Genomic DNA, 27803 nt, shown 5'->3' with positions numbered 1-27803 from the left:
GGGTTAGTATCTGTTCCTGCTCGCAAACAACACACTGGGTTGGTCTATTTTATTTTTCCTTTAATTCTACAACAATGTAATGCTCTTCAAAGTAAATTCAACAAAACAAAATATTCAGACTTAACAAGGAGCACTTGTTACAGGAAATTGCTATGTACAGCTACAAAGTCCTCTGACAGACATGAGAGGGTTGAAAGTGCTTATCAAACAAAAAAGGGAAAAGGAGGAAAATAAAACAAAAGCATGAGTGATCCCTTTGTGAGAGACCCGTAATAAAACTGCTTGGCACCAGTCTCCACCAAAAGAGACAGACACACATACACACATACACACACACACACACACACACACACTATCACACCAACACACGACGCATTCACACGTACACACCCACGTCACGTCATGTGATTACTGGGCCGTTGCAGCGACGCCTCCAACAGGACACTAGGTGAACGTCAGCGTTAGTGAAGAAAAACACAACATATGCAGACCAAGAGTACTTCTTGGGAGAGAAAAAAAAAGAAAAAGCGCAGTAAGGGATCATCCTGGCAACAACGTGTCCCACATACATACAACCATGATGCTCCACAACACCGCATCCCATCACGCCCGTCCCTCCCCCTCCGTCTCTGTGGGGCGACCAACCTCAGTTACAATACTGAAAAGAACAGTACACTTTCATTTTCAGCTTTATTTTGATGTACTTTGTGGCAGTGTCTACTTAAATGTAATGTGCAAAAAATAGTCACTTATTTTCATTTGTTTTTTTTCCTTTTAGACAATTCACATTCATGGATTGCTGAACGAGGCGAGCTTGGTGCCCCACATGCCTGTGATGGCGGTGAAAATACACAGTAAGGATTCATGCTGTTGCCTATCAGAGTGTCTATGGGTGAAACTGCCCCGGCCTTTAACACTCAGCCCGGGCAGGAAGGCAGCAGTGACACTGCAGATAAAGGGACATTACTCTCATTTAGCCCTCTGACACAAACTTCAGCTGAAGAGTTCCATGCCAAAGTTAGATATCCGCCATCTGAAAAAAGTTACAGCTTCTCTTATAAAATGACTGACAAAGTTAAAACAAAGTATGATGTTTTTTTAATGACTAAATAAATTAGTCATTAAAAAAACACAGTTGACACTGATAACATTTTTACAGACTGGATCCTCTATATTTTAGAGATATTAAATGATGAACTATGGATAATGATTTTTTTTTCAAATGGATATATAACATTTTGGATATGAACTCTTCAGTTTAGGAGATGATGACCAGAAACAGTTCAAAGGCTCTGAGATCTGAGCCTTTGTGAATAAAACATCTGCAACAACAGGAGCACTGATCTAGGATCACCGGTCAGGTTTACATGACCATTATAAACTTAACAATGATTTAAGATGTAAAGTCAGTGTTCTGGTCCCAGATCAGTACTCTGGACTCTACATAGAGGAAGAAAGAGAGCACAGTGCTGGATGGGTGAGCTGCTGGTCAGGGTGAAATAAAAATTTAAATTAGAAGGATTTGCTCCACCTTCAGCCTTGATGCAGAGGTACTTTATCAAATAAATAAAAAAACAAATCAATGTTTTGACACGTAATGTCTTACCCTGGTTGCCCTCAAACTGCTTGTTCAAACATTTTTTTGGGGTATTAAATGAAGTGCTGCTGCATCTCGGCTATGAGGGTGAAACAGTTCCTTCTAATTAAAGGAGTGAAGGTCAAGCCATCGAAACACACAAGCTGAACACTACAGAAGGGCATTGAGAAAAATGAACACTTCAAGCTTGTTATGCTGACCAGCTTACACAGCGGCTCCACTGCACACACTTCTGATCTGCTCATCCTACCAGCAGACTCACATCAAACAGTAGTCGCAAATAAGGTTCAGTGTTTGTTTTTAACCTGTTGGGAACACGAGATGGGTGAGGCCAACAGCTTCAGTACAATTTAGATAGCATCATGTTGCCAATCACGAGTTACAGTGAATTGAGGTGCAAATAATGTGTGATAGTCTAAACTTTCTTGCACTCATTGTATTGTCCTATGTGGCAAACCGGACCCATCTGGCACCTAAGCCAGGTAAAACAAAACCGGAGAATTTGCAAATACTGTTTGGCCTGAAACTAAGTTAAGAAGAAGCAGGCCCACCGCCAACATGACAAGCTGGATGATTAGGAATCAAAGATTGGCAGTCTCGAGAAGAAGAAGGTCATCATGAACATAGTCTGCGGTCGTGTTTTGTACCTTTAATGCTCCAGCTGAGTGCTTGCAAAACACAGATTCAATAATAACAACAAAGGCCATTCTTGATGATGTGAATCTGTAAAGCGTCACTCGACAACTACAAGCGCAGTGTGGATCTGTGGTGTGTGCATGAACGAGTGTGAAGGAGGCTCTGTGTGTGTGTACAAAGTAGAGGTAGTGTTTGTAGATGGATTTGAATGGAGTAATGTTGGTGTGTGTGTCTGTGTGGGTGTGGGGAGGGGATAGTTTGGGTTCAGGTTGCTTGTTTTGGACCACTGTTCTCTCAGTGCATAGGCATCTCACTGGCTATGGGCCGCACTTGTCATTTCAACTGGATTTTTGCAATCTGATCATAACAGAGGTTATGCGAGGTTATGAGATCGCAGCTCTGGGCATTCACACTTGACCTGAAAAGTCTGTTGCGTGTCTCCTGTAGCTATATGTTTCTGTTTTTTTTAGAAACTGCATCCACACACACACACACCCCCCCCCTCCCCCTCAGATGGTACAAATCATATTGAAATGACCAGCGTCACCGCAGCCGCCGACCAGAGCCGACTCTCATGGCCCTGCAGATCCACTACTGATCAACACTGATTATCCTGTGGCAATTGAATTGTCTGGATTTTAAAACAGCAATTCAAGAAGAAAAAACCTTAATAAATAAAGTTAAAGTAAGGATCGCATTTAAAAGGGAAAACCACTGCAGCATCAAAACAGGACACCCTGCTCCTCTATTTAAAAAAAAAAAACACACCTGTATCTTCAACAGGTTGCAAATATAGGTTTTTTTTCTGCAATTAACAACAAGAGAACAAAGATAGAAATAAAAAAAACAAAAAACTTTTTGGTGACTAATTTAGTGAGCCACTATTCAAGGATTCTATACATTTTTTCTTAAATGCTATATACGTATCTGAATATATTATTTCATTCATTTATTTTACAAAAAAATGTGTGTGTGTGTGTGTGTGTGTGTGTGTGTGTGTGTGTGTGTGTGTGTGTGTGTGTGTGCAAGGAGGTCATTGAATGGTGGTCAGGCAGGGTGGGGTGTCTCTGGGTACGTGAAGCTGGGTAGTCAGATTTCATGTGGAGTTGGCAGACTATTACTAAGAAGCCGAGAACCCCCCTCTGCTCCCATGGGTGTCCTCCATGTTACAGTCAGTCCACCGATCCAGCTGGAAATCACAACTGAGGTCATGGCTGCCTGGCACCCAAAACAACATCTGTGTGTGTACACCATGTTGAGTCGCACCTCAAAACCAATCTGAAGTTGAAGCTCCCTCAGATTCATGTTAGATTCATGTACAATATTACCGGATTCCTGCGGTCACGCTTCAGCCATGACTTCACTTCTGATTTCAAACAGCGGAAAAGATGAGACTGAACAAAATGAGTGAGAGGCGCACTTTTAACGGCGTCCGGCTCCCAGTGCCTGCTGGGTAAGGTAATAAAAGGGGGCGTGCTGAGTGAAGGGCATGAAGGCAGGTTTAACAGGAGAGATTACACACTGTGTCTGGCAGAAGCGAACCTGCAGCTCATCGGGTGTCTGATAGAAACTGACAACGCCACTGCAGATGATTAGTTTACACTCGCAGCAGATGCTCCTGATAATAACAGTCTATCAGCATGGAAGAGCTGAATGGTCGTCAGCTGTTAAAGGGGCGGTTGAGGAGATTTAGAAGCCTATGCTATAGATCACTAACCAGCCCTCTTGTTAGACTTCCGTGTGGGTGTTTTGGTTTTTGAGAAATTTATAGCAGCCTCCTAATAGCACTTTCAGCAAAGCTTGCTTGTACAAGTCAAAGGGGATTGAAATTATTTCCTACAAAATCCAAACAAGCCATTCCATTTACTATTCTTACTGTGGTAATTATAAGTACTTGAAAGGACTTCAGTCACAAAAGTATGTGATTTTGTGTTGTTTAATTCCCCATTGACCTGCAGCAGCATTGCTAACAGGCTACTGTTAATTTCTCACTAACAAAAACACAAAAATTCATTTTCAATATCCCAAGAGCATTTTTCATTAGTGATCAAAAAATCCTGAACCTTAAGACGGGAGTTCCAATACACCATTAGAAACCTCTATAGGTGTCCAACATCCCCTGCCTGCTCATGGCACTGTGGCCTGAATCCCAACACACATGGAACACAACTCAAACTGACACCAATGTGCAACTTGGGTCAAAACTTAAATTGCAAGCAAACATGTTGAGTTGGGATTCAGCTCACAGCATGTTAGCATCTCTCCTGACCTAACACCGTCCAAAAGAAGCACGCGGTCCGAGCTGGGAGACGGTGGTAGTTTGTAGAGCAGAGTGGATGAAGTGGGGGAAATGCTTCTGAACGTTTCAGACTAACAAAAGCCCTCCAGGAAACGTCCCAGCAACACAGTGAGATGACCCTCTCTACCCGCCTGGTCCAAGGCACCAGGAAGTCCATTCTCACTCCCTCTTCCCCCCCGGCCTCGCGGTGCGCTCACACTGCCGGGAAAACCCTCCGTGCGCGAACGTGTGCATTTTCTCTCTCATACACACACACACACACACACTTCCTGTCCATTCATTCCAGCGCATATCCGCCATTCAAAGTGCTCGGCATCTCGCCAACACGCTATTCGGCTCCTCTGCGACGTCGACTTCTGTATATACACATGAACATCCGTACTTGCGGCACACGCACAAAGTCCGCGGGACATTCCGTATCGCTCCTGTGCTCTTCTTCAGCAGTGTGCCTGTGTCAGCGGCTGGAGGCCCCGGTCCCCAGTCCCCAGTCCCGGTCCCCTGGCCCTAGTTGGAGCTGGCCGTGATGGTTTTCTCCAGCTCCAGGTCCATGGGAGCCGAGTTTAGCTGGAGGCTACCGTAGCAGGTCTTGCAGACGCGGCTGGGCTCAAACAGCTGCTGGCTTGGCACTGGGATCTTCTGGTCACAACAGCTGGCGCAGAACACGTTACCACAGTTCCTGCAGGGGGAGACAAACTGGTCACCATTAGACTCGGTTTCAGTTAGAGCCCCTTTACACCTGGCATTACCATGCGTCTGCTTTTCAGATTGACATTAAAATGTGTCTCTTGTATGCACACTGAACTAATTCCCCTCGCCAAAAGGCATGCTGAAGCACACGCCACTTCCTTCCCTAAAAACTGACAGTAAACATCTTATCACACAGTCTCCATACACAAGCATCCTGACAAACCATTATTATTAAGAATATTTCTGTCTGAGCTGCCTGTCAGCTGTGTGATACGTGTGCACTTCCTGGTTGGATCTGTGCGCTGAAGATTATTCTGTTTACAAAGTCACTATATGCGATTGGAGACGCATTGCATTTACACTTTGTTGTTAATGAGGCCAAATGTGTCTCTGACCACCTGGAGGTGGTTTGGTGATCAGATGTTCAGTGAGTTTATACCTGGTTGGAACTGTGATTTTTTTGTGTTTTTGCCAATTACAATCCGATCACCCAGGACGCATGTTAATACAGGTGGAGAAAGGGTGAGAGAGATCAAGCCACTGGATGGTTATGAGACAACCTCATTCATCATAGGTGTTGCACACTGTTGCTGTTTACAGTTTGCTGTTGGTGTTTTAGTTACTCTGCTGTGTGATTTTCACTCTCACTACATGCCAGGTTAGCACAGGTGCTCTTAGACTCAGCGGTGCTAAATTGAATATTCAGTCTATTAACGACAGAGATTACCAGCACTGGACAGGAAGGCAGATCACACTGGAGAAAGGCTTCATCAGCTTTCAAATCCCCATGCTCAAGTTCAGAAGTAAGGCCATGCTCACACATTTACACACACAGTGGCCCCTTTCACCTGCCTGCACTTGCTTGAGGGTGTTGCTCTTTACATGTGGCCCTCAGCGTAAATAAAAAACATAAGCATCTAATTCACTGAGAGTCATGTCTCTGCCCTTGTACAGTACCAGATTGACTGAGTGGCCTCCAGTACCATGCTGTGCTGGTGAGAGGTGAGATGCAGGGGCTGGTTGGGGGCAGCATGCCGCCAGGGTGTGGAGAGAGGGGGGGCAAGGGGGCGGGGTGCTGATGAGGTGCTATGGCAGGAGGAGGGTTGAGGGTGAGGGAGTCCACGGTTTTTAAGAAGTGGCCTAACACTTAGCTCATTGATTTGACATTTCCAGGTGAAACAATAATCTGAGGCATTGGTGAAAAGCCCTCCACCCCTCATAGCACACCCACAAACAGCACCGTGCTCATGGTCGCAGCCAATTACAAACTGCTGAGTGGGAATATCCTGCCACTGAAGGTCTCACTCTCAAGTTCATACATATACATCTCAGAAATGAAGAGACATATCCCTGAGAACTTGCTGAAGAGAGCTGCCAACTAAAACAGAATGGAGGGAAACCAGATGCAGTGGGTGTGGGAGGGGTTAGGATTAGGAGGGTGCAGCGATGCTGAGTTAGGGTGTGGGCGGGGGAGGGGACAGGGGAGCCGGATCTCACCAGACCTCCTGGACAGGCTCCCTGCCACTGTGGAGGAGAGGGGTAGACAATGGATAAGAGCAGCCATCACAGTGGCCCATACTGCACACACTGAAACACACTTCCTTCTAAAACGCTATGTCTCCACACCTATTAGCCAATTCAGCTGTGTTGGGTTTACAAAGTTTAAAAAACAGCTGATGAAATGTAAAAGATAAGATAGCTACAATTGTGAAACTGCTGCAAAACTACACAGTCGAAGAGTATTTTCATTTTGGCCTCTTGCTTTTTAAACAAGGACTGAGTGAGAAATGGTGCTGACATAACTGGGGATGGTTGTAAACAAGAGGGACTAAAGTCCAGATAGGTGTACATCTTTATATATGCAACTGGACGTCCAAAATGAATCCTACTGCTACTTCTGTCAGTCAATGGTTAACCTGACCCAACTCGCCACAGAGAAGAAAAGGAAGTAAAGAGCAGACAACAGCGATATGAGGAAATGAGAATACCAAAGAGAGGAAATGCCACCAGCTGACAGAAAGAGACCTAAAAAGCATCCAATTTATCTCTTGCTCATACACGCTTCCAAGCACCCAAGGACACACACCAATATTTCCAATGAACTGTTTTCAATAACAGAAACGGCCAGATTGAATGACAATATCCATTCAATTATGCCTGTGAGAGCACTAGGCAAATCGCTGCATAACACCTATCCAACAAGTTCTTACAAATAAAATCCTCCAACTCAAAATATGAAACAGGAGAACTGGGAGAACAGGAAAACGGCAAGTTTGAGCAGAGGAAGTGTCTCCTTAAGCCTTAACAGGACAGATAGGAGCAGTCGATGACAGGGACACCGACTGAAGGTTTAAGCTATTGCAGCCTGATGGGTGTGTGGTTACCTGCAGTGATGCTTCCTGGTGGCGAGCCAGAACCTGCTCTCACAGCCATAGCACTGGGCTGCCAAATGGTCCGGGTACCAGCGGGTGACCTGCAACGTGCAGCTAAATCTCAGTTCACAACTCATCTACGGGTCAGCTGAGCTACAACCATCAGCTGCCATCCTTGGGAAGGATCTGAAGCCCATAAAATACATCCACAAATATATGCCAAAAATGATAAGGCAGAGGAAGAGCGGCGCTTTTGAATCAATGGGTATGTTCTTTAACTCAGGCAAAGCTATGGCCCGTCACATGACCAGAGAGGACCGGTAAAATTGGAGGAATAATGTATAGAATATATGGCATTTGGTGGACGTTTTTATCCAAAGCGCCTTACATTACCATGAGTGCATACATTTTTACTATGGGAGACACCATGATGAAGTCTGATAGCATACAGGTATAAAGGAGTGAAGTCCCTTGACAAACTGACCTGATTTTGGCTCTTGATGGCCAAGATGGCATGGTAAAAAAAGACACCACCACACAAGCTTTGTGCTGCCCATCCCTAACACATATCTTTATGTCAGCCTGGCTGCTTACCTCAGTGTCTTGCTTGTCCACCTGCTCCCAGCTGGCCTCGGAGAAGAGCTCTGTGCTGCAGCGCGACAGACAGTTGGGGTCCAGGTTGTACTCCGAGTCTGTCATTGAGGTCTGCATGGAGGGAGACGGACGACACAGACAATAAGAAGCTCACTTTAATCACCAAGTATGATAAACAACAGGGATTTGTCTTGTTCCAGTGACCGTTTCACAGTGCATACTGATGCACATGGTACAAGGTTTGCTGACGAACATTCTGTGTTGCCGTCATAATAATGTAATCCTGACGCTTGTTCTGACCCCTGACAAAGTTAGATTCATTCTACCCTAATATGGCATTTGGCATTGAGTGTTTGATGGTAGATGGTAAAATTGATATTATTCATTTTCAATAAGAGATGAGGGTGGATTATGGCAATGGCCTGGTTGGCTACAGTGGCATAAGAAGCTGCAGGAACAATTCATCTTATTGCAGTCTTCCACCATGGTTTTCAAAACCGGATGTTGAGCATCTCAAAATTCAGCCTTTCATATTTAAAAGGGCAACAAAAATAGCATCTCTTAGGACATGAACTTTGCAGGAATAGCTTTAATTTTTGTAATCTGTTTGAGGGTTACTAATGCCCTACCTATGAATTCAGAAAATATGTGAACAGTATACACTGCACAGCCAGGCAGGCTTGTCAGACCATGCTCTCGTTCAATTAACACCAGACAGACTTTTTCCGGCGTCAATCCATCAGCATCTTACCACTTCGTCTCCCATGTCTCCGTTGATCCTGAAGGAGCCGGCATGCTGCTGATTCTCCAGGCGGCTCCACAGCTCCTGCACCTGCTTCTTCAGGGTCTCCACCTCCATCTGGTGGCCTGCCTCGATCTGCCTCAGCCTCTGCTGGATGGCGTCCGTGTGCAGCGTCAGCCCGTCGTCGTCCAGGTGGCTGCGGGACGGCTGCTCTGGGCTGGCGGCGGCGCGGCCCAGCGGGGCGTGGCAGCAGCGGTGCTGGGAGCAGATGCCCCGGGGGTGGAAGCTGAGGGAGTTGCAGCTCACTAGGGACACCTGCCGACTCAGCAGGCTCCGCTCCCCGTTCATTTTGGCCCAGTGGGGTCCGCCGCAAGGCTCCCCGTCGGAGCTCTCGCCGTTATACAGCCCCTCCCTGCCGAGCTCAGCACTCGCAGACTGAAAGGCACTGACAGAGGGTCGCTTGCCGCCCCCGTTTAAAGTCCTGGTGGCCCCGTGCTCGGCCTCCGTCTCCAGCCCGTTCTCTTTCCTAGGGCAGGGGGGCTGGCTCCTGCCTTCGTTGCAGGGCTGAGGGCAAACGGGCGCCTGTGCTGGGAGCTCTAGCCTGCTGCAGGCCTCTTCAGTCAGAGTCTCTGTGGAGCTCTCCATGAGGGAGGCCCTCTTATCTGCCTGCTCCACCGGCTCCGACACGTCTCTGCTGGATTCAGGCTCTGTGCAGGCTGTATCAACAGCCTCTGGCTCCTCAGGGGACTCGTCCCCAAAGCCATTAGTTATAGTTCTGTGGGCCGCGGGCTGCTCTGGCTGGGCTGAGGCGGGCTCACTGGGTCTGTGGTTGGGCTCCTCCTGGGCAGAACAGTTCTCTATAACCTGCTTCACCAGATCCTCTGAAATCTGAGTCACCTCAGCTGCCTGCTCCTCCGGTGCCTCTGCCAGCTCTGTGGGTGGAGCAGGACTAGTTAGAGAGGTGCCGTCCGCCTCAGCCTCAACCACACCATTCTCTGGATGGTGACCATTGGAGAACGGTTCATTCTGCATTTCAGTCCCATTGACCTTAGCACACTGATCTACCTCCTCCATGTTTGCTTCCATCTCCAACTCTGTGTCACCGTTGTTAATAACGTGAGTGACAGCCGCATTAGCCTCTCTCTGAATATCAGCTCCCGCCTCCTCCTTAGTGGCCTCCTGAAGAATGTTCTCCATCTGGCCTTCCGCTACGCCCACCGCCACAGACAGCTCAGCCTCCTCCGCATCCTCTCCTGCTGTCTCCGGGCCCACGGAGGCTCCCTGTCCGAGCTCGGGGCGCGGGCCCAGGGGCTGGGGGCTGTCGTCCAGCTCGGAGTCCGCCGTGTCCGGGTAAGGCTCCGCTCCGGGCTGACCGTTACACCGGCCCTCCTGATCCTGGACCCCCCCTCCCTCAGACCCTACGGCCATGTTGAGTTCCAGGGAGCGCCGGTGGTCCTGCCACTTCTCGTTGAGGCTTGGGTCACTGGAGCGCCGGTTGGGAGCCAGCGAGCTTCCCAGCTCACATGCGCTGGGCAAGTTGTCGAAGGAGCGAGTCTTCGGACGTCTTGAGGGAAAGGAGGAGGAAACAGAGAGGAGCCGATTATGCATGGAAGTAGCCTTTCATCACTTAACAATGGCATAATCAGTTAATCATTACAGAATGTTCAGTATGAAGAAATGTATAACTACGAATGGAAAATGATGAGGGAAGCACTGGTTAACATGTCAATCAAATCTCATCCCCATAAAATTATCATCAAGAAAGCTCACATACTAAAAAAAGGATTCAGAAGTGTTTTCTGTCATAAACCAAGTCAACATAAAAACATAAATAAAGCTATGATTCACTTCCTGTTCCTCTTTCACGACGCCGTGGCTGTCATGAGACATGAGATAAGCAGAGCATAAAACGATCTCAGCTATCCATGACTGCGAGGGTCCAATCAGATCACAGTATCTGAGCAGAGGAGTTCAGGCCCCACTGGCTGTGGGGGCCCTCAACCTGGGTTTATCTTACATCAGGGAGGAAGAGGGGGGGGTCGGGTGCCAGCGTGCCAGGCTCACCTGCCCAGGGGAGCGTCCTCGGGGTTGGCACCGGGCACGGGGTAGGGGGCGCACGAGTCGTCGGACGGGGTGGTGGGGGAGGAGCTGGGCAGGTAGACTGCCGTCCACAGCATCAGGTTGCGTACATGACACACTGGGTGGAGAACCTGCAACAACAGACACACGCTTAGCCAGGGATGTGATCAGGAAACAGAAAGAATACAAACACAAAAAAACATCCCTGCTAATAAGAATGACCACCATAAACATTGGAAATACAGTTCGATCTGACCAGAAAATCGGAATTATTTGGACAAAAAAATCGAAGAATATGAAGTACAAAATACATGTGACAATGAAAGAAAGAAAATAACCCACACACACTGGAATGCAAACACAAAAACAACAGTGTAACCACAAAAATGTGTTTTGCTGCCCGGAGGGTGGCAAGACTACTCATGAATCAAGTTTGGGTCTATAACAATTAACAGTGAATTTAAAGCAGCATTATGAAATACAGTGCTGTGGGGAACATCCTCCCCACAATAATCTGGAGTCTGGGAGTGTAGGCTTTGGAAAAAACCTGCCTGAAGAGCTTAGACTGCTCATCTTTTAAATCAATTCTTCAAAAACATTCTTTCACAGACAGGCATTGACAAAATTTGTTTTTGTATTCTGATTGTATGTTTTGTTCATTTGTATAATTTGTCTTGGTTTTCAATCATTCTCTTGTTGCTTGTAAAGCACATTTTTAAACATGCTTTACATTTCAGAAAAGTGCTTTGTTTATAACTATATTATTAACACTACTGCCTCCAAATTTCATTAGGTTAAATTTCAGACTAGCGTGAAACATAACCAGCAGTACACTGCGTCCCAAGGACTAGACACGGAGGAGCGCTACAGACTGAACATACGGTCTCGGAGTGCGAGGAGTACAGCATGTTCCTCAAGGTGCGGTTCGCTGGTCTCAGCAGTGACCAGACTGAGCAGGTCCTCTCCTGGACGTGACGGTCCTCCCTCTCCTTGCCGCTGTTACACAGGAAGGTGCCAAACAGACAGGAGTAGGTGTGCTGCACCAGTTTCACCTGCATATACACACACACACACACACACACAAACTGACATGTAGTGGCATGCGTACACCTCAGGTATGATAATAAAAAGAGACTCCTGCCCGAAAAATATCAACAAACTGCGGAGGTAATTGCTCATTAGAGGTTCACAATTGGATATTCAACGTGAACACACTTGAATCGATGGCGTGTCATTTGCACGTATCTAAATATGAACATTCTGTTGCACATAATGGTCTGTTTCAGAGTCTGAGGTCATTGGGTTTGATTTCCACGACGAGCCAGTGTGGCGCTCACCAGGAAGGCCTCGTTGAACTCAAAGGAGCATGGGAACTGCCTCTGCAGCTGGTGAACGCAGTCCAGCCACTGCAGGAAGACGGGGCAACGCTCGTTCAGGTCCTCAGAGTTTTCCCCGTGGCCACAGCGGTCAGCAAACTTGTGTCCGAAGTCCAGCCACTCGGTCTCCACCAAGACCTGGAAGCCCTGCACACACACCATCATATTTTACTTAGGTGCAGTAATATATATTGATAGTAATAACTTTTATTTACCAGGGCTATGAAGCAATTTACAACATAAATGCAAATGTAAGCAATGAATAAAAACAAGAACAGTGTGTCTGTGGGTGGGGTCAAAGGGTGGAGGTGAGATAGAAACCCTAGCTAGGGTGATGGGTGAACTGGGTGGGATGTGAACCCAGGCTAGGTTAAAGGAAAAATCCACCCTCAGATACTCTTCCACTGTTAGATATCATTGGTTGTTATATTCAATGCATTCCAGGAGGTTATTTGTGATGTGTTGCAATTTACTTTTCCCAGAATGCCATGTGACAAACCCCAGAGAACATTGCATTAAGCTGTTGGTTATGTTATGTGGTTATGTTTAGGTGGACAAAGCCATAGTGATAGCGTTTTTCCAGTCAAGAAAAAGTGAAAGGCACACCCTTTACTCAAAACATGTCTTGTCTTGTGGCTGCATTGCATTCTGGTCTATTGAGGCGACTCTCAGTGGAGAAATTAGTATCTATGCCTCTTCTACCATGGATTTCTCCCTATATAATTGTTGTGCGTTGGTGCTAAATGGTGAGTCTAGAGGGAAACCCATGCTCTTTGATTCTGAGGGACTGACACCAAAATCTGACGTTTACCACTGATTTTTAGAAATTCTCTGCTATCAAACTCCATTGTAGCTGCTCTTGAAATACCTTGATGTGACATCACGTTGTCTACATGTGCCTAGTTATCAATGACAATAAAAAAACTACATTGCCAAACAACAAAATGAACCCAGAAATGCAAAGTACATCACCAGTAGCAGTGTTTTAGGGTTGACTGGGACACAAACCCTAGTGGTGAAGTGTCAGTGTGGGATATGAACCCTATATGGGAGTTTACAGTCTGAAAGAAAAGCAGTCTTCAGTCCTACCTCAATAGTGCGGTAGTAGGGGTCCAGCAGCAGCTTGGACAGTGCAGCGATCTGTGGCGTGCGGTCCCAGCCGTCGGAGCAGTGCACCAGGACGGGCCTGTGGTCGCGGTCCACAGCGTTCACAACCAGCAGGGCCGCCTTCAGCAGCAGGGAGAGGTGCTGCAGCCACTTGGTGCTCTCCAGGGCAGACAGCCAGCTGCACACACACACACACACACAGAGCAACAGACCAAAGACATCAGGGGACCTCGTTCATCTCCTACGCAGGGTTCCCATTGTGGCCCAGATGTGAAATTCAATGGCTTTTCCATGACTTTCCATAGCAAAGTCAGAGCGCTTCTGTGACCTAAAAAGTTTATTCCTTCCTGGTTTGTCAACGGTGTTTTACAGTTCAGAACTATTCTAAAGAGGTAAACGGTCTGGTTTCCACTATAGGTGGGGATACATTGTAGAAAAACAACAACAAAAACAAAAACAGTCTAATGCAATTAATGTTTTAAACAAGTTGCAAAATACATTCTGTTATATTCCTGTAAAATGGCCCATTTCTAAAACTCCCTTATATTCCTTGACTTCCGCTGAGAGTTTAGCAAATTCCTTGACTTTCCCTGTCTGGAAAACGCCTCTTTAGATAGAAATTAGATAGAAATAGAAATTACATGACCAGTGGGAACCCTACATACACTTTGTCCTACTTCAATTATGTGTTAATGTTTCACTCCTTTCATTTTTCTTATCTGTGTTATTGTTTTATTGCTGCGTTTGTATTGTCTATATTCTGGGAGCATCTGGGACAGAGACAAGCTTGTAATACTGGTTTTACCTTTCTTTTTTTTATATCTGTGAATTCAAGACTATCTATAGCATTCATACCTTGAAATTTTGGGAAAATCAATGTAACGTAAGCTGATTTTTGTATCAAGATCAATTTGTACTCTCAATACTACAGTATATGCACTTCTAGTGTATCACACTACTCACAATCTGAACCACTGACTGCATGCATTCATTATCACAAAGCCTAGTCTTGAATAAGGTCTCTTTACAAAAGATAGAATCTAATTACAACATCTAGCGTTAGAGGATTTTTGAGTCTGCTCCAAGTCACAAGTTTTTTTTCTTTTCTTTTTTCTTTTGATTTGATCTTCTAACCACTTTCAACAATGTGCTCTTGAGCCAGCGTGATTCAATTACAGATCATTGTAGAGTGGAATCTGGGAGTGCAGACGGAAAGAGATCCTCCACTTGGGGCTGGGCCAGGCCTTCTAAATCGGGCGCAGATGTATGGCCAAGGCCAAAACACAGCTGTGATTACTAGTTACTACAGTTACTACAGCGGGGCTGCAGACGTTTGGGTGTAATAGTTTTCAGCCTGTAGAGCTGTGACTCAGAGTTGGGATCCAGGGAGGCTGGAGCTGGAGGCACTGCTGGAGGCATAAAAAAAACACTCACTTGGCTGGATCGGGCATCTGAGTGCAGAGGAAACGGAGAGACTGGAAACTCTTGCGGATGGAGTGGATGTTGGCCATGCCCATGAACACAACCTCACAGTTTGGATAGTACTCTGGAACAAGCGGAAAACAATGTGAGAACCAAGAAAACTAAAACTAGTGGAGATTTTTTTATTTTAGCCTAGAAAACAACAGCGTTAGTGGTTAACTGAGCTGCTGAATCCACAGTACATGTTGACCTAATTCTGCTCGTGCCCTGGGACTGAGTTGAAAGGACCGACCTGGGCATTCGCAGCCTCCCCCCTTCGCCCTGTTGGCTACGGCAGCAGCATAGGACCTGGCATCCAGGATCAGTAACTTGTGTGGCTGGATGGCCAGCGTCTCCACCTCTGAGCTGTTGGTCATGGAGGATTCTGATACAGACAGAAAACAGCAGGATCAAGCCTCTGCACAATTTACCATGCTACGATGTACCAAACGAATCAAATAACACAACAGTATCTCTGTTAAACAGGATTTATTGTAATATAATGAATGTCATTTCAGTGAATGAGTCCTTCATTGAATCTACCACTAAGATGTGAATTCGTTATACACAGGCATATCCATCAGAGCCTCTACTTGACATTGAGAGGAGTTGTGATCCGTGTGTCTGTATGAGCCTGCTGTCTCAGACAAGCCCCGACAGGTCGGATTGCTCAACAGTGTCTGCTGCAAATCCACACAGATAGCAAGGCTTCAGCACTGGGAACATCTGTCTGTGTGTTTTCAGCTGGAAGTATGTGTATGTGTGGAGGTGTATATGTCAGTGAGTGAGAGTGTAACGGACTGAGCGAGAGCGTGAGCACTTACCAAAGTCAGTGTCGGGCAGGTCGGTGCCATTGGTGTAGTTGCCGTTGGCGAGGTGTTTGCGGGAGCTGCCGTCCACAGCGCAGGCCTTGGCGATGGACTGGACAAGGTGCTCGTCGTCGGCGTTCCTCCAGCCCCACCAGCTGACCTCTGGCTGGCCGCAGCGGGCGATCACAGCCCCTGTGATCTGGTGCCTATGTGGGGGGATCAGGGCAACGGGGAAGTCAGTAGGGACACAAAAACAGACTCCACGGTCTGAAAACGTGTACTTGGCTACCGATTCCATCTGGGCTTTAATCGTATTTCCAGGAAGAAAATGACATTTGCTGCTGATGGGAAATGCACTACAGCAATACAGAGATGTGGGTTATATCCTAGATAGGAGTAAACATTTGTTTCATATTTACTTCACGTGCTGTGGCATGAAACTGGCATTCAAACCTGGCATTTCTGGTCGGTGTAGTTTTCAAAAAACAAATATTTAATGCCGTCAGGCACTGACTGTTGGTCTACTATAATGACCGTAATTCACTGAACCTGCGATGCAGTGCATGTTATTGGTTAAGTTGGTGCTCTCATGTGGTTCTGGCAGTGTTGAAATATTCTGAGGCAAAGTAAGAAATGATTGGGGAGTAATCCATTTGTAATCATATATGTTATATTTTCCCCCCGCCGAATATAAACTGCCAACCTGTCCACAGTGGCACTGATATAGTCTTAAGGATAATATCTGAAGATGGTTTCATTTCCTTCAAAAACAAAAAGGCCTATCGCTGCATAAGGAAGCCTTTCATGGCCGTGTGGCAGTAAACAACTTAACCCGCTGGCTTAAAGGACTCGCGCAGAGACAAGCAGACCAACCTATAAACCACCGCAGGAAACCTCTTCCAGGAGCGGAAGGCCGCCACATTCTCCAGCTCCTTGTCGGTGATCCAGGCTGGCACCAGGAGCTGCTGAGGATAGCTGGAGCAAAGCCTGGCAGGGCCGGGGGAGAGAGAGCAGCGGTTAAACAAGGAGGGAGAGAGAGAAACAGCACCAAAGGGCTGTGATGGCTCAACAAAGCCTCTGCCTACAGACACCTAATCCTGGGCTGGGCCCTTATCTGCCCAGGGCGCAGCACCAGCGGAGTACAATAACACAACCACCCACTGTCTAACACACACAGTCTGACTTGTGCTGTATGCCAGTGCAAACAGAGGACAGGGATCTGTCTTCTAGCTGGGAGTCAGGGAAATCAACACAGCAGAAGGCTAAGTATCCTGAATGAAGGCCGCCATTACCTGAACTTGCTGTTGATGTCAGATATCCTCCAGGCGTTTTGAGTGTCAAAGCCCATCCTCTCCACCTCGTTCTTGAACCAGGAGGTCACGTGTTCACCTACAGAGCAGAGATGTCCGATAAGACCAGAGCAGAGCAGAGGTTGTGCCGAGGTTATCTGAGGACGTCTGAAAGACAGCGGCCTACCTGGTCTGCACAGCTCGCCGTGCTGCTCCTTCTCCCCTGCGTACACCTCCATGCACCAGGCATGGAAGGCGAAGGAGAAGAGGTCCTCCAGGCGGGAGGGCGGGCGCACTACTGCGGTCAGGCGCTTCAGCCATTCCTGACACTGCTCAAAGGTGGAGAACTGACACCTGGGAATCAAACCCAAAGGCCAACGTCACACCCTAAACAGGCTATATGACACTTGGTAAGGGAGTTAAAAAACATTTCAATGCCAATTCCTGTACTCCGATACTGCAGATCCAATATTATTCTAAGACAATAATAACTTTTTCCTTTATTTAAGGAAAGCATGTTTTACGCTGCCATAGAGTAAATTATTAACTGTAAAATTGCTAATGCTGTAAGGTTTTCTAAATGGTAGCAGACCATGCCAAATTGATTTTCTCAATACAAATGTCCTTAGGCTAGTAGGAAGCCTGAGATCCCATTCCAGGGCCCCACCAATTTGAGGCTTTTCGATACATTAATGCGTTAAGATCAATTCCAATATTAAAAATAAACAAACAAAACATGATGCAGTGGCTACAGGTATAGTTTTTCAATACCCAACCCTAGTAAGGTGTAATTTCACAAACAGGATGTAAGAACTGCTGATTTATTTTGGTGGCGTGAACTTGTCACCGGTCCTACCTGACAACCTTACAGTCCTTGCAGGTGACATGGAGCTGGAACATATCGCGACACTCCACGCTCTCTATGAGCTGAAGAGGGACCTGTGGAGCAAGAGAGAGGGGAGGACAACTTCACATCCAGTCACACTCTGATGGAAACCCTAAGGTAGAAGCTCAGCTTTTCTCACACGGATGGAAGCTGGCATGTGCTCCACACTAGCCTTGCAAAGGGACGCCTGCAATTAAGTAAACTGCAAATGTACCAATCAAACTCATGCAGTCAGTACAAGCAGAGTGGAAGACTGCAACTGACAAATGATTTACATTCCAAGCAAGTTAGACAGAGAGAGGGGAGTTAGTAGAGGTCAACACTTGGCGATACACAGTAAAACGCCATCATGCCTAGAATCAAACATTGCATTTTCATTCCATATATTTCATTTGTATGAAATCAACATCCCCGCGACATGGCACTAAAAAATAAACCAGTCACACAGGTTGCTTGTCAAGGTACATTTCCATTAATTTTTTACATCACTTCACATCTCCCTGAGCTCTGATACATAATCTTCTTAACTCTGGCCAAGCATGGGAGCATGAAAATGAACACTTAGTACTAGATCCTGAAGAGCTTGTATCTGCACCCTGGTGGCCCAAAGTTACAGTCTTATCTTTTACAGGCAAATAATATCCAAAGTACAGAACTGTCGTGTGGTTATGACTTATGAACATACTTTGAATACTGCAGGGAAATACCTAGGCTACTTTTACTAAGCTCTGTTAATTAGCTAAGAGCACTTTTCAGCAGTGCAGTTGGCTTTTAGAAAAGGTGTAGCCGATTCCACTTTTCACACACAGTCCAAAGCCATGCATGATTGACAGGCAGTCATCAGCAGGTTGAAGCACAAATGTAAGAACATATCCACGCAATGGATTCAAGCGGTCAATACTTTAGTACAACAACTCAACCAACAAGATTTTTGTCAGGAAATGACAGGGCAATTGCCTCATAAAGACCTTGCTGGAGTAAACACTGCACTCTGGACTGGACGCTTGAATGGTATGTGTGGGTATATTGTTCCATTTGTGCATCAAGTCTAGTTTAATCCAGCACCTGGCCGTAAACAGGATGGATGAGCACACCTCTACTCCTCTAGTCACCAGCCGGTTAACAGACAGGCACACACACATTATACAGATTCATCTCAACCACTCCACGCCGTGCAGCGCTGCTGGGTACTTACTGACACCTCACAACAACAACTCTGCTATCCAAAACAAAACAGAGGGAACAATTACGAACATGACAGTTGCTGAGTTTAAACTGTGTGTGTCTGTGCTGCTGTCGCCACGTTTCTGACGTTCTTGCATCCTGCTGCCGTGTCTTAATTCCTGCTCTCTAATCTACATCCTTAATCTGGCCGCCATCAAAATTCCTGGGCTGCTTGTTAACAGCCTCATGCTCTCTCTCTCTCTCAGCACCTCCCACCCCTCTGGCAGATCTGCGGGCTCTGAAAACTATGCCATGTGATTCAGACACCTCACCATCTCATCCAAATATGTGTGAGGAGAACACTGGCTCTGTCTGATGTGAACACAGGGCAGCGATGTGAGACTGGAACTAGGGGCTCATTCAGGTCCAATTAACCCCAGCAACACGTGACTGGCTGACAGAGGCAACAGAAAACAATCAGATGGCTGCACCCACCAGCCAGAACCAGTGGAAAAATCCAACACATGGAGATCTGGCCTGGTTGACTGAACAATGCTAGCTGATTAAGAAAATATGGGCCAGTTAGTATTGCTCTGAGGCCTAAAACCGTGGTACCAATACTATCACAGATTCAATTTTAAAACAATACAATGGGACAAAATAAATAGAACATCAAAATTGAGACCAAATAACCTAAATGAAATGAATGACAATTAAATCATTTTAAATGAAATAAATATGAGTAAATATTATTTTGCACTTCCATAGAAGATAATTTCAAAGAGGGAGAACTGAAACTACTTTAAGTATTTCCCTGTAGCACATATTTTGCCACTGCACAACTTCCCTGCTCTTGCATGCCAGCAGCAAAACAGCATGGTCATCTGAATGCAGCACATGCTTTCTCTAAAGCCATCTAGAGCATGAATTTCTGGTAAAAATAGGCTATATGGCAAAAATGTAATCTGTGCATAAAAAATGTGTTTCAGTGAATTTTATACAAGCTGATGATGAGACGTGACGTGAAACACAACATAGAATACCAGGTCTAGAAAAACTCTAGTATATCCCTCTGTTTCAAATCACAATACCGTGGCAAGTTTTTTTAGTACCGGTAACCTGTGCAACATTAGGGCCAATATGCTATAAAACATCTAAATATATTTTAGATGTTTGGGTGTATGACTCAAGATATTAACAAGTCACAAATTATCAAAATATCATCCATATACATAATGCACAGTACAAATAAGACGGTACAACAGCAAGAGAATGAGAAAGCAATTATTGTGAAACGTAGTGCAGTGAGACATCCTAGTGATGGTGGATGGGAAGGGGTTTGTTTTTAGAACGTGACCAGACACGGGCAACAAAGCCGGGCTCTCTCTAACGTGGTGAAAAGGGGGAGAGAGGACGAGACTGTTGTGCATCCCCGATGGAACCACTGCAACCATGGCAACGGCAAGGGGAGAGAGAAAGCCGAGCGAGCGAGCGAGCGAGCGTAGAAACAGAGCTGGTGAAGAGTCACGCGCCGCTGCTGCCAATGCCCATCAGCTCTGAATGCCCTGGCCATCACAACACTGGCACGCTGGCCGCAGCTCTGTCCATTCATAAAACACTAAAGCGCACTTTTACACAGCCTTGGGTAGAGACAATGTAATTCATTCATCGGCTATTTTGAGTCGTTTGGAAGACCGTCTATTTGTATCTGTGGCCACTTTTCACTTTTCAGAGGTACTTACATTGACAACGGACTCTTTGAACTTGATGTGTAGGCGGTAGTTGGACATAGCGATAATGGCATCCTCTGCTCTCCCCACATACTCTGTGAACTCCCCGTGCAGCTCAGGAAAGGGCACCTAGCAACGGCAGGAGATGAAAACATTTCAAAGTAAACTGCAGAACCAGTTCACCGGTGACGACGACATACACACAGGGCTGTGCGACAATCAATTATTTCATTAGATATTGTCACCACAATTATCAATCATCCTTATTAGTCATGATGATTTCAGACACAATTTTTTTTTTCTGTTTGTGCATCTCACATCAACATGCTGACTATTCTCAACTACAACAGACATTCTAAATGAAATGCAATGTTTCAATCTTGCCAATATTCTACATTTATTAATAGTGGAAACTAAAATCATGATATACGATTATAGATGACTAATTCAGGAGCCCTACATGCGTACAGCCATGCATTTATATACTCTACTCTGTGCCTGTGACAAATTATAGATAGGTAAATCAGCTCACTTTCAATGTAATGATTTATTCAACTTAAAAAATTTTTTAAATAGAAACTGTTTTCTAATGATGGAGTGTTCATTCCTAAATATCTCTTAACAGGCTGAAAATGACAACCTTCTTGTTCCACAAGTTTTTTCACTATTTTATTTTTTCATTATATGAAAAGTTTGAAGACAACCTGCTGCCTGGACTGACCAAACTGAAAGTAAATTGAAGAAGTCAGCCTGGACATGCAGGTTACGTAACTGATTACACAGAAGGGACACACCCACATATTTACACATAACTGTGAAGTCAGCAAGGCTTTACAGCACAAGATAAGCAGCCGGGGCAGCGGTGTCCTCACCTGCATGTTTTCCTCTTCCAGGACGGGGGACTTCTTGGGGAAGATCTGATTGGCCTGGATACACTCCAAGCTCTGCTGCCCCTCCTCCTCCTGTACAGAAAGGGGGAATCAACTCTTAGCCATCACTAAATTAGTATCAGCTCAACTCCACAATATTCTTTCACTCATATTTCACACTAGTTCTCCCATGCCTTTTGTAACCTTTATCCAGGGATGGCTGGCTGAGCATTTACTCATTTATTATTGCCCTGTCACAGTTTTGTACTGTTACACACACATTCACACCTGGGAGCTTCAGAGTACAACCAGCCTTCTACTGTCGACCGCTGAGCTGCTTTAATGCTGCTCAATTTAGGAAAGGGAGGGTGTTACCCAATCGCTTCGCCCTGCCCAGATTTTCCCAGCTACACTAACAACATGTAATTGGCTTTCACAATATTTTGACATGACAGAAATGTCACAACGCCTATGTCAACAGAAAGTTGATTTAAGACCAACTTGACGGTGCTGCATTTATGCTGCTTTGTGCGATGGTCCTCCTCACACACACTGCCACATGCAACCCAGGCTGAGTTACTATCATCACCCCTGGTACACCTGTCTGTGTAGCCAAGTTACTGTAGATGCCAGTTACACAGTGCCATCGTCACAGTGCTCAAAACTCACACAACCCAAAATATCCAAAGTAATTTATTCCACTCAAGTGCCTGAAATAAAATCAGAGATCTAAATTCAATTTTTGGTTGGCCAGATGCAATTATGGTCCAACTGAATTGAATTTAAAGGCAATCTTTACAAGCAATCTGTCTTGTAGGCATAGGTGAGGGCTGAGTATTTTAAGTCACATATATTTGTCACATGCATTTCATAACTTCACAGAGGACATCTTTCAGATGGGAATGTGCAGCATCAGAGTCACAGATTTTTCCTCAGGGAGGAATTGGTGGAAAAAAATGTCTGGCCTTTTGCTGACACAGATCTGTAGGAATCTATGTCCTATGGGTGGATAGGAGTGGCCATGAGTAAGTCGAGTTCAGGCAAAGCATGGCAGCATGGCTGGGACAAAGAGAGATTAAGGAGGTCTACAGAGATGGCAGATAATGGACAGCGGCAGCACATCCTGTGGGATGCTGGCTCAGCGTGGCCCACCGCTGTCTGTGAGCCAAGCTGATACACAACGTCGCCATGGCTGGAGGAGCAGTGCGCTGAGGCCAGCCAGGGGGCAGCCGCAGAGTGGCATGCCAAAAAACACAACAACTCACACATACACACTTTGACAGGCAACACATCCACTCCACTGGTTATGTCACAATGTCGCACTACAACTGAAATTTCAGCAGTCAAAATTGAAAGCTGCCCTGCTGAGGCAGCAGCCTGGGTGGAACTTTGACACTGCTGTGGCCGTCGTAACTGTCTGCCTCCTGGTAAACAGAGCTGATTAAAAGTGAAAATCAATGGAGAGTTTCCGATTCTGCAGACTGCACACAGGCCACAGGAGAGACAGCAGTTATTGTCCAAAACATGCACAAGGAGAAGGCAGTTTACCATGGCCCCTGTGAAGGAGTGTGGGTCACTCAACAAGGAACGCAGGCCTCCCTCTCTGGACCCAAACCTCAGCCTGTAGGAGAAAAACAGACAATTATGGACAAGTAAAACTGACAGAAAACACAAAAAAACACTACATTGTGCTAGCACTTAGTTACACAAAGCAGCAATCACCTACTTACATGCGGTCTGATATTATTCTAAAGCAGGGGTGCATAACCTTTTTAAGTTAAGATCTACTTTTTCCTCTTCCTGCCTGAGGTGAGCCATTACGGAGACAGTGTCAATTGGGATCATTCTTAAAAATTATGGAAGCAATGCTTGCAGAAACAGAATTCATTATCAAAACAACATAACCTTATTGTCTATTTGGCAAGACCTAAAATATCAGCAATGTTGACTTCAGGTCACTGTTTAGGAGATTGTCAAACAACCACAACAACATTTTGTCCCCACCCCACTCATCTGGGGAGAGCATCAATATCAGTGATTGGTTTTGAAATATTCTTAAAATCAATAAGTATTTAGGACATAGTCTTACTCCGTCAGTTTTTCATGTTTATCAGAAGTGTTACCAAACATTCCTAAACAGCCAATTTGCTGACTGTGAACATATAACTGTTTACTTTAAGAAATATCCTAAAAATCAATTGCTGTTATTAAGATTTACATCAGTTTTGGGAATAAGCAAGATTTTTTACAATGCAGATTGATGTTTTTAATCTAAATAACAACAAAGCTAATTAGACTTTGAAAAGGATGAAAATTGCTTTTTTCACCCAGTACCTTACCAGCTCACCCTCAAATAGAACCTTTGCAGATTTATCTTACAGATCGCCGCATCCTTTTTGGATGACATTACTAATTGAAATGATAAGCCACACTAACTCCATTCTCTAGAATGTTCATTGGTTCTAGTTGTAGTCTACTTTTTGACGAGTTACAGAGAGAAAGCCAAATGAAAGCAACACATTTAGCTGGTTAGCTAGCACACTTGATCTGTGATGCAACTCTCCACATGGCTTCCCTTGGCATTTGGTTTAACTGCATGTGGACATGAGCAGATGTAGGACGAGCTCATGAGAAAACAAATGATACAGGGACTGGATGAATCTTAAAGGTTGGTCAAGCAGGTGGTATACTGTCTATATGTTGTTGTGAATGACGTATGCTAGTATCAAGATGCACGAATGGCTCATACTTCCTCAGAGAGTAAGCCTAACTGGTAATCAGCTGATTGGAGCCTACAATCGACCACTAGATTGTGAGACCCTGGTTGGGCAGTCATGTTCAAAAAGTTCAATAGCAAATCAATCCCCCATTAAATGTCACCACAACTGAAGGCATGGGCTGCAGTCGCAGGATTCAGGCCTTGGCACATATTCAGTCAGTTGGCATCATATGGGGCATGTTAGAGAGACGCAATTATTTGTGATCACTGTTAAAGAAACAGCAGAATGCTGAAGTTGCCACACAAAAACAGTAACTTGATATATCTTAGGTCTACCATCATTTAGACTTACCACAGATAATGAGCAATGGGCGATGAGTTGTCCTGGTGATCCTGTTCTGAAACTCTCACAAGTAGGACATGGAAATCTGTGGAAAATGAAGGCAAGCATGGAACTGAATAATGAGCAAATGCTTTCCTTACAAACTCTTCTATATTTTGCAAACAGCAGACTTTTCACTGCAGCATTCAACCTACAATAGTCCTTTTGATTCACTGGCAAATATAGCTGTACTGGTGGTTATAGCAGCTTGCAAGTGAGGTGAGAGATACCACTTAAACACATTTGTGGAATGGAAAGAAGCCAGTTGGGTCTTGAAGCAGTTTGTCTACAGTCCAGCCAGCATACAGCCGTACTTCAATCAATCACCCGAACTGCTCATCTAACATTCACCTTCTGAAATAGCTTAGGCCACCAAAAGCATGTTAAAACTTTTCCTTCTCAATAGGTGCATCCCAATTTCCGATCATTTTGATAAGAAAATAAAGCTTTTAAACCATTGCCGCCTCCTGGGCTTGTGGTCAATACAGGCTGATTAAACGTATGACAATGTTAACAGTATAAAAGACAAATTATTCTTAGAATAGAAAAAAACCCCTCAAACAATGCTTGGTTACCTGCCAAAGTAGCTGGTCGAGCAAATGTACTTACTTGCCAGAGCCAACCATTTAACAGCATTTGGCTGGTGGCTGGTGTTAATTTCCCACCCTGTGTACAACAGTCTAAATATCACCCGCCAAGAACATTATGATATCATGTCTTTCTCTGCACATTAGACTACATGGAGCTGGTGTTCAAAGCGATATCTTCTAACATCTCTGTTCAAAACAGGCAACCCATTCTCGGATCTCTTAGCATACAGGCCCACAAATAGTTGTAAAGGTCAGCAACTCTTGCAGAAACTGAAATCTGATCTCAGGAGGTCAGTGAATGAGAGGCTCAGGACCTTGCACACCTTCTCTGGAGCATTTAAGATGCCAGGGGGCTTGCTTAGCAGAGGCAATGAAAAATTCCACTGCTCCAGCAGCAGCCAAGGCCCTCAGCACCGCTTGGGTGTTGAGACTAGTGTGAAGGGGCCAAGGGAGGTCATTATTTCACTTACCGAGGAACCCAACTCACTGCTGCTGCTAACTGATAAAGCATATCTACCACACACACACATGCACGCGCACTCACACACACGGTTATGTTTACCGCAGCGGGCTCATGACCCATGGCTACGGCTCAGCCTGGCTCTGTGTTCAGAGTTACACAGGGCAGGCTAAGCCCCTTAGAGCCTTAACGTTACTCCTATCCCGTGACAGGCCACCATGCATCAGAGCCTGCAACGTTATCGAGCAAATGGCCCCAATCAACTATATGACCAAGCACCAGGAAGAAACAATGACTGATTGAGGCGGTGAACTGCATAGTGACTAGAAGCACGGCTGGCTTGACTACATAAACTGTCATATAACGGTATTGAACATAACAGCAGCGCCAAATAACGATTCACCTACTGTTATGTAAAAGCATGAACGTTAGCTAAGCTAACGCTGTTGCTGAAAAAACACTCCAGAATCCACTAACGTTACAGGTTACCACTCTGTAATGTTAGCGTTAACACAAATACGTTAACTTGTTTAATGTTAGCTAACGTTTGTTGCCCAGAAAGACGTCTCTGTAGTTAAACATAAGCCGGCTAACTTAGCTATCCACAAATCATATCCAAACATGGTAAATGGTAACTAACGTTAACTAGCAAGCCAACTGCTCGGTAACAACAATGTTTGTAACTTCAGCGACGATTAACATTTTGGGCATAGACTAGCTAGCTAACGTTTCTTAGGCTAACAGGTTGGTCAGATAGCTAACTACTCACGTCAATGGATACAATTACTGCTCTCCCTTCTTTCTGGCTAGATGTATCGCTACGTTAATGATCGATCAAAACTAAACGTTAGTCAAGTAATGCTAGCTAACATTGGCTCCATAGTAGTTGTTTGGATTCCACGCAACCAATATTAATATTAACTAGCTAGCAATCTGCTTTTATTTTCCAATCTAAAAGTACTCGGCGTTGGCCATTATTGCTAGCTAACGTTGACCAGCCAGTAAGCTGGCTAGCTAACGTTAGCTAGTTGAGCTAGCGTAGCTCTCTGGAACTGTTTTTGTTGTTGTTATGAGATGGAGGGCGGACCCCAAAACGGAGGCCTCTGTCAAAACACACCGAAGAACGAAGACAACCGGCGGACTCACCAATAAAAGGAGTGGTGGGAATTTAAAAGCCAAAGATTCATTCGAAGAGTCGTGCAACTACTTAGCAATGAATAAACCTCGATCAAATAAACATTAGTCATATCCGAGCCGAGGCCAGTTTCACTGCGTCCCGTTCCAGCACCGAGTCGTCGTCGCCATCGCCGCGAAATCTCCAGCCCAGCACACTACGTACAAGCCTGACGTCATCACGTTAGAGCGCTTCTCTGGGCGGGGGAGGGGCTCAGAAACACCACGCGGCACCATCATGTAAACACTGGGCAGTAGGCGGCTTGTAAACGACTTACTGAATAAATGAATAATGGAAATGAATGGCACTGAATTTCTATTAGAGAGAATAATCAGTTTGCATCAACGAAAGACTACAAATTAAGCAGACAATGTGTAAATGAGTAAAATGCCCCGTAATATTGAGGGATATCATGTTTTGTTTTGTTATTTTAGATTAATGCAATAAATATGCGGGGGCAATAAGGTTTTGATAGGCAATCTGGATATAACAGAACTATTTGTTTGTACGTGCGTATATATATGTGTTGTGTGTGAATGTGTCAGACCTCCAGGGGAACTGGCCATTCCCCAATATAAAGAAATAAAAACACAACACAGCAGATCTTAAACAATTATGTATTGAATGATGGCTTGATACATATGTAAATTTAATTCCAAGACGCTTGGCAAACTTTTGTCCATTCTTTAACATTTAATAGCCTACCTTGAAATATGTGGTACTAGACAGTTATTTAAGCCTTTAGGACACTTGTTTCTCTTGTTGGCTCACAGTTGGACCT

General features: G+C 45.2%; 1 protein-coding gene across 3 annotated transcripts; it reads right to left on the bottom strand.

Annotated features, from left to right (window-relative positions):
• Positions 1-43: 43 nt before the first annotated feature.
• mtmr3 (myotubularin related protein 3) lies at positions 44-27150 on the bottom strand. 3 transcript variants are annotated; one of them, XM_071522044.1, is made up of 20 exons: positions 26995-27150; positions 24769-24844; positions 23246-23318; positions 21701-21790; positions 20841-20957; positions 17905-17987; positions 17236-17402; positions 17052-17148; positions 16633-16746; positions 15775-15965; positions 15204-15335; positions 14924-15035; positions 13472-13667; positions 12344-12529; positions 11888-12058; positions 10992-11137; positions 8937-10491; positions 8186-8296; positions 7604-7692; positions 44-5208 (listed from the first exon to the last, which is right to left on the bottom strand). In XM_071522044.1, the coding sequence occupies exons 3-20, from the start codon at positions 23246-23248 to the stop codon at positions 5037-5039; spliced, it is 3732 nt and encodes a 1243-aa protein (XP_071378145.1). In that variant the 5' UTR covers positions 23249-23318; positions 24769-24844; positions 26995-27150; the 3' UTR covers positions 44-5036. The 3 variants fall into 3 exon arrangements, with proteins under 3 accessions (XP_071378145.1, XP_071378146.1, XP_071378148.1); XM_071522045.1 differs by lacking the exons at positions 20841-20957; positions 21701-21790; positions 23246-23318; positions 24769-24844; positions 26995-27150 and having other exon boundaries at positions 5040-5225; XM_071522047.1 differs by lacking the exons at positions 7604-7692; positions 20841-20957; positions 21701-21790; ... (1 more) ...; positions 24769-24844; positions 26995-27150 and having other exon boundaries at positions 5133-5208.
• Between the last annotated feature and the right edge of the window lie 653 nt (positions 27151-27803).

Source organism: Centroberyx affinis, unplaced genomic scaffold, assembly GCF_046629955.1.
Source record: "Centroberyx affinis isolate AG114_WGS23_722 - 3 ecotype Tasmania unplaced genomic scaffold, CSIRO-AGI_Caff_v1 ptg000950l_1, whole genome shotgun sequence".
Classification (NCBI taxonomy): Eukaryota; Metazoa; Chordata; class Actinopteri; order Beryciformes; family Berycidae; genus Centroberyx; species Centroberyx affinis.
This window is presented reverse-complemented; position numbering and strand designations above follow the sequence as displayed.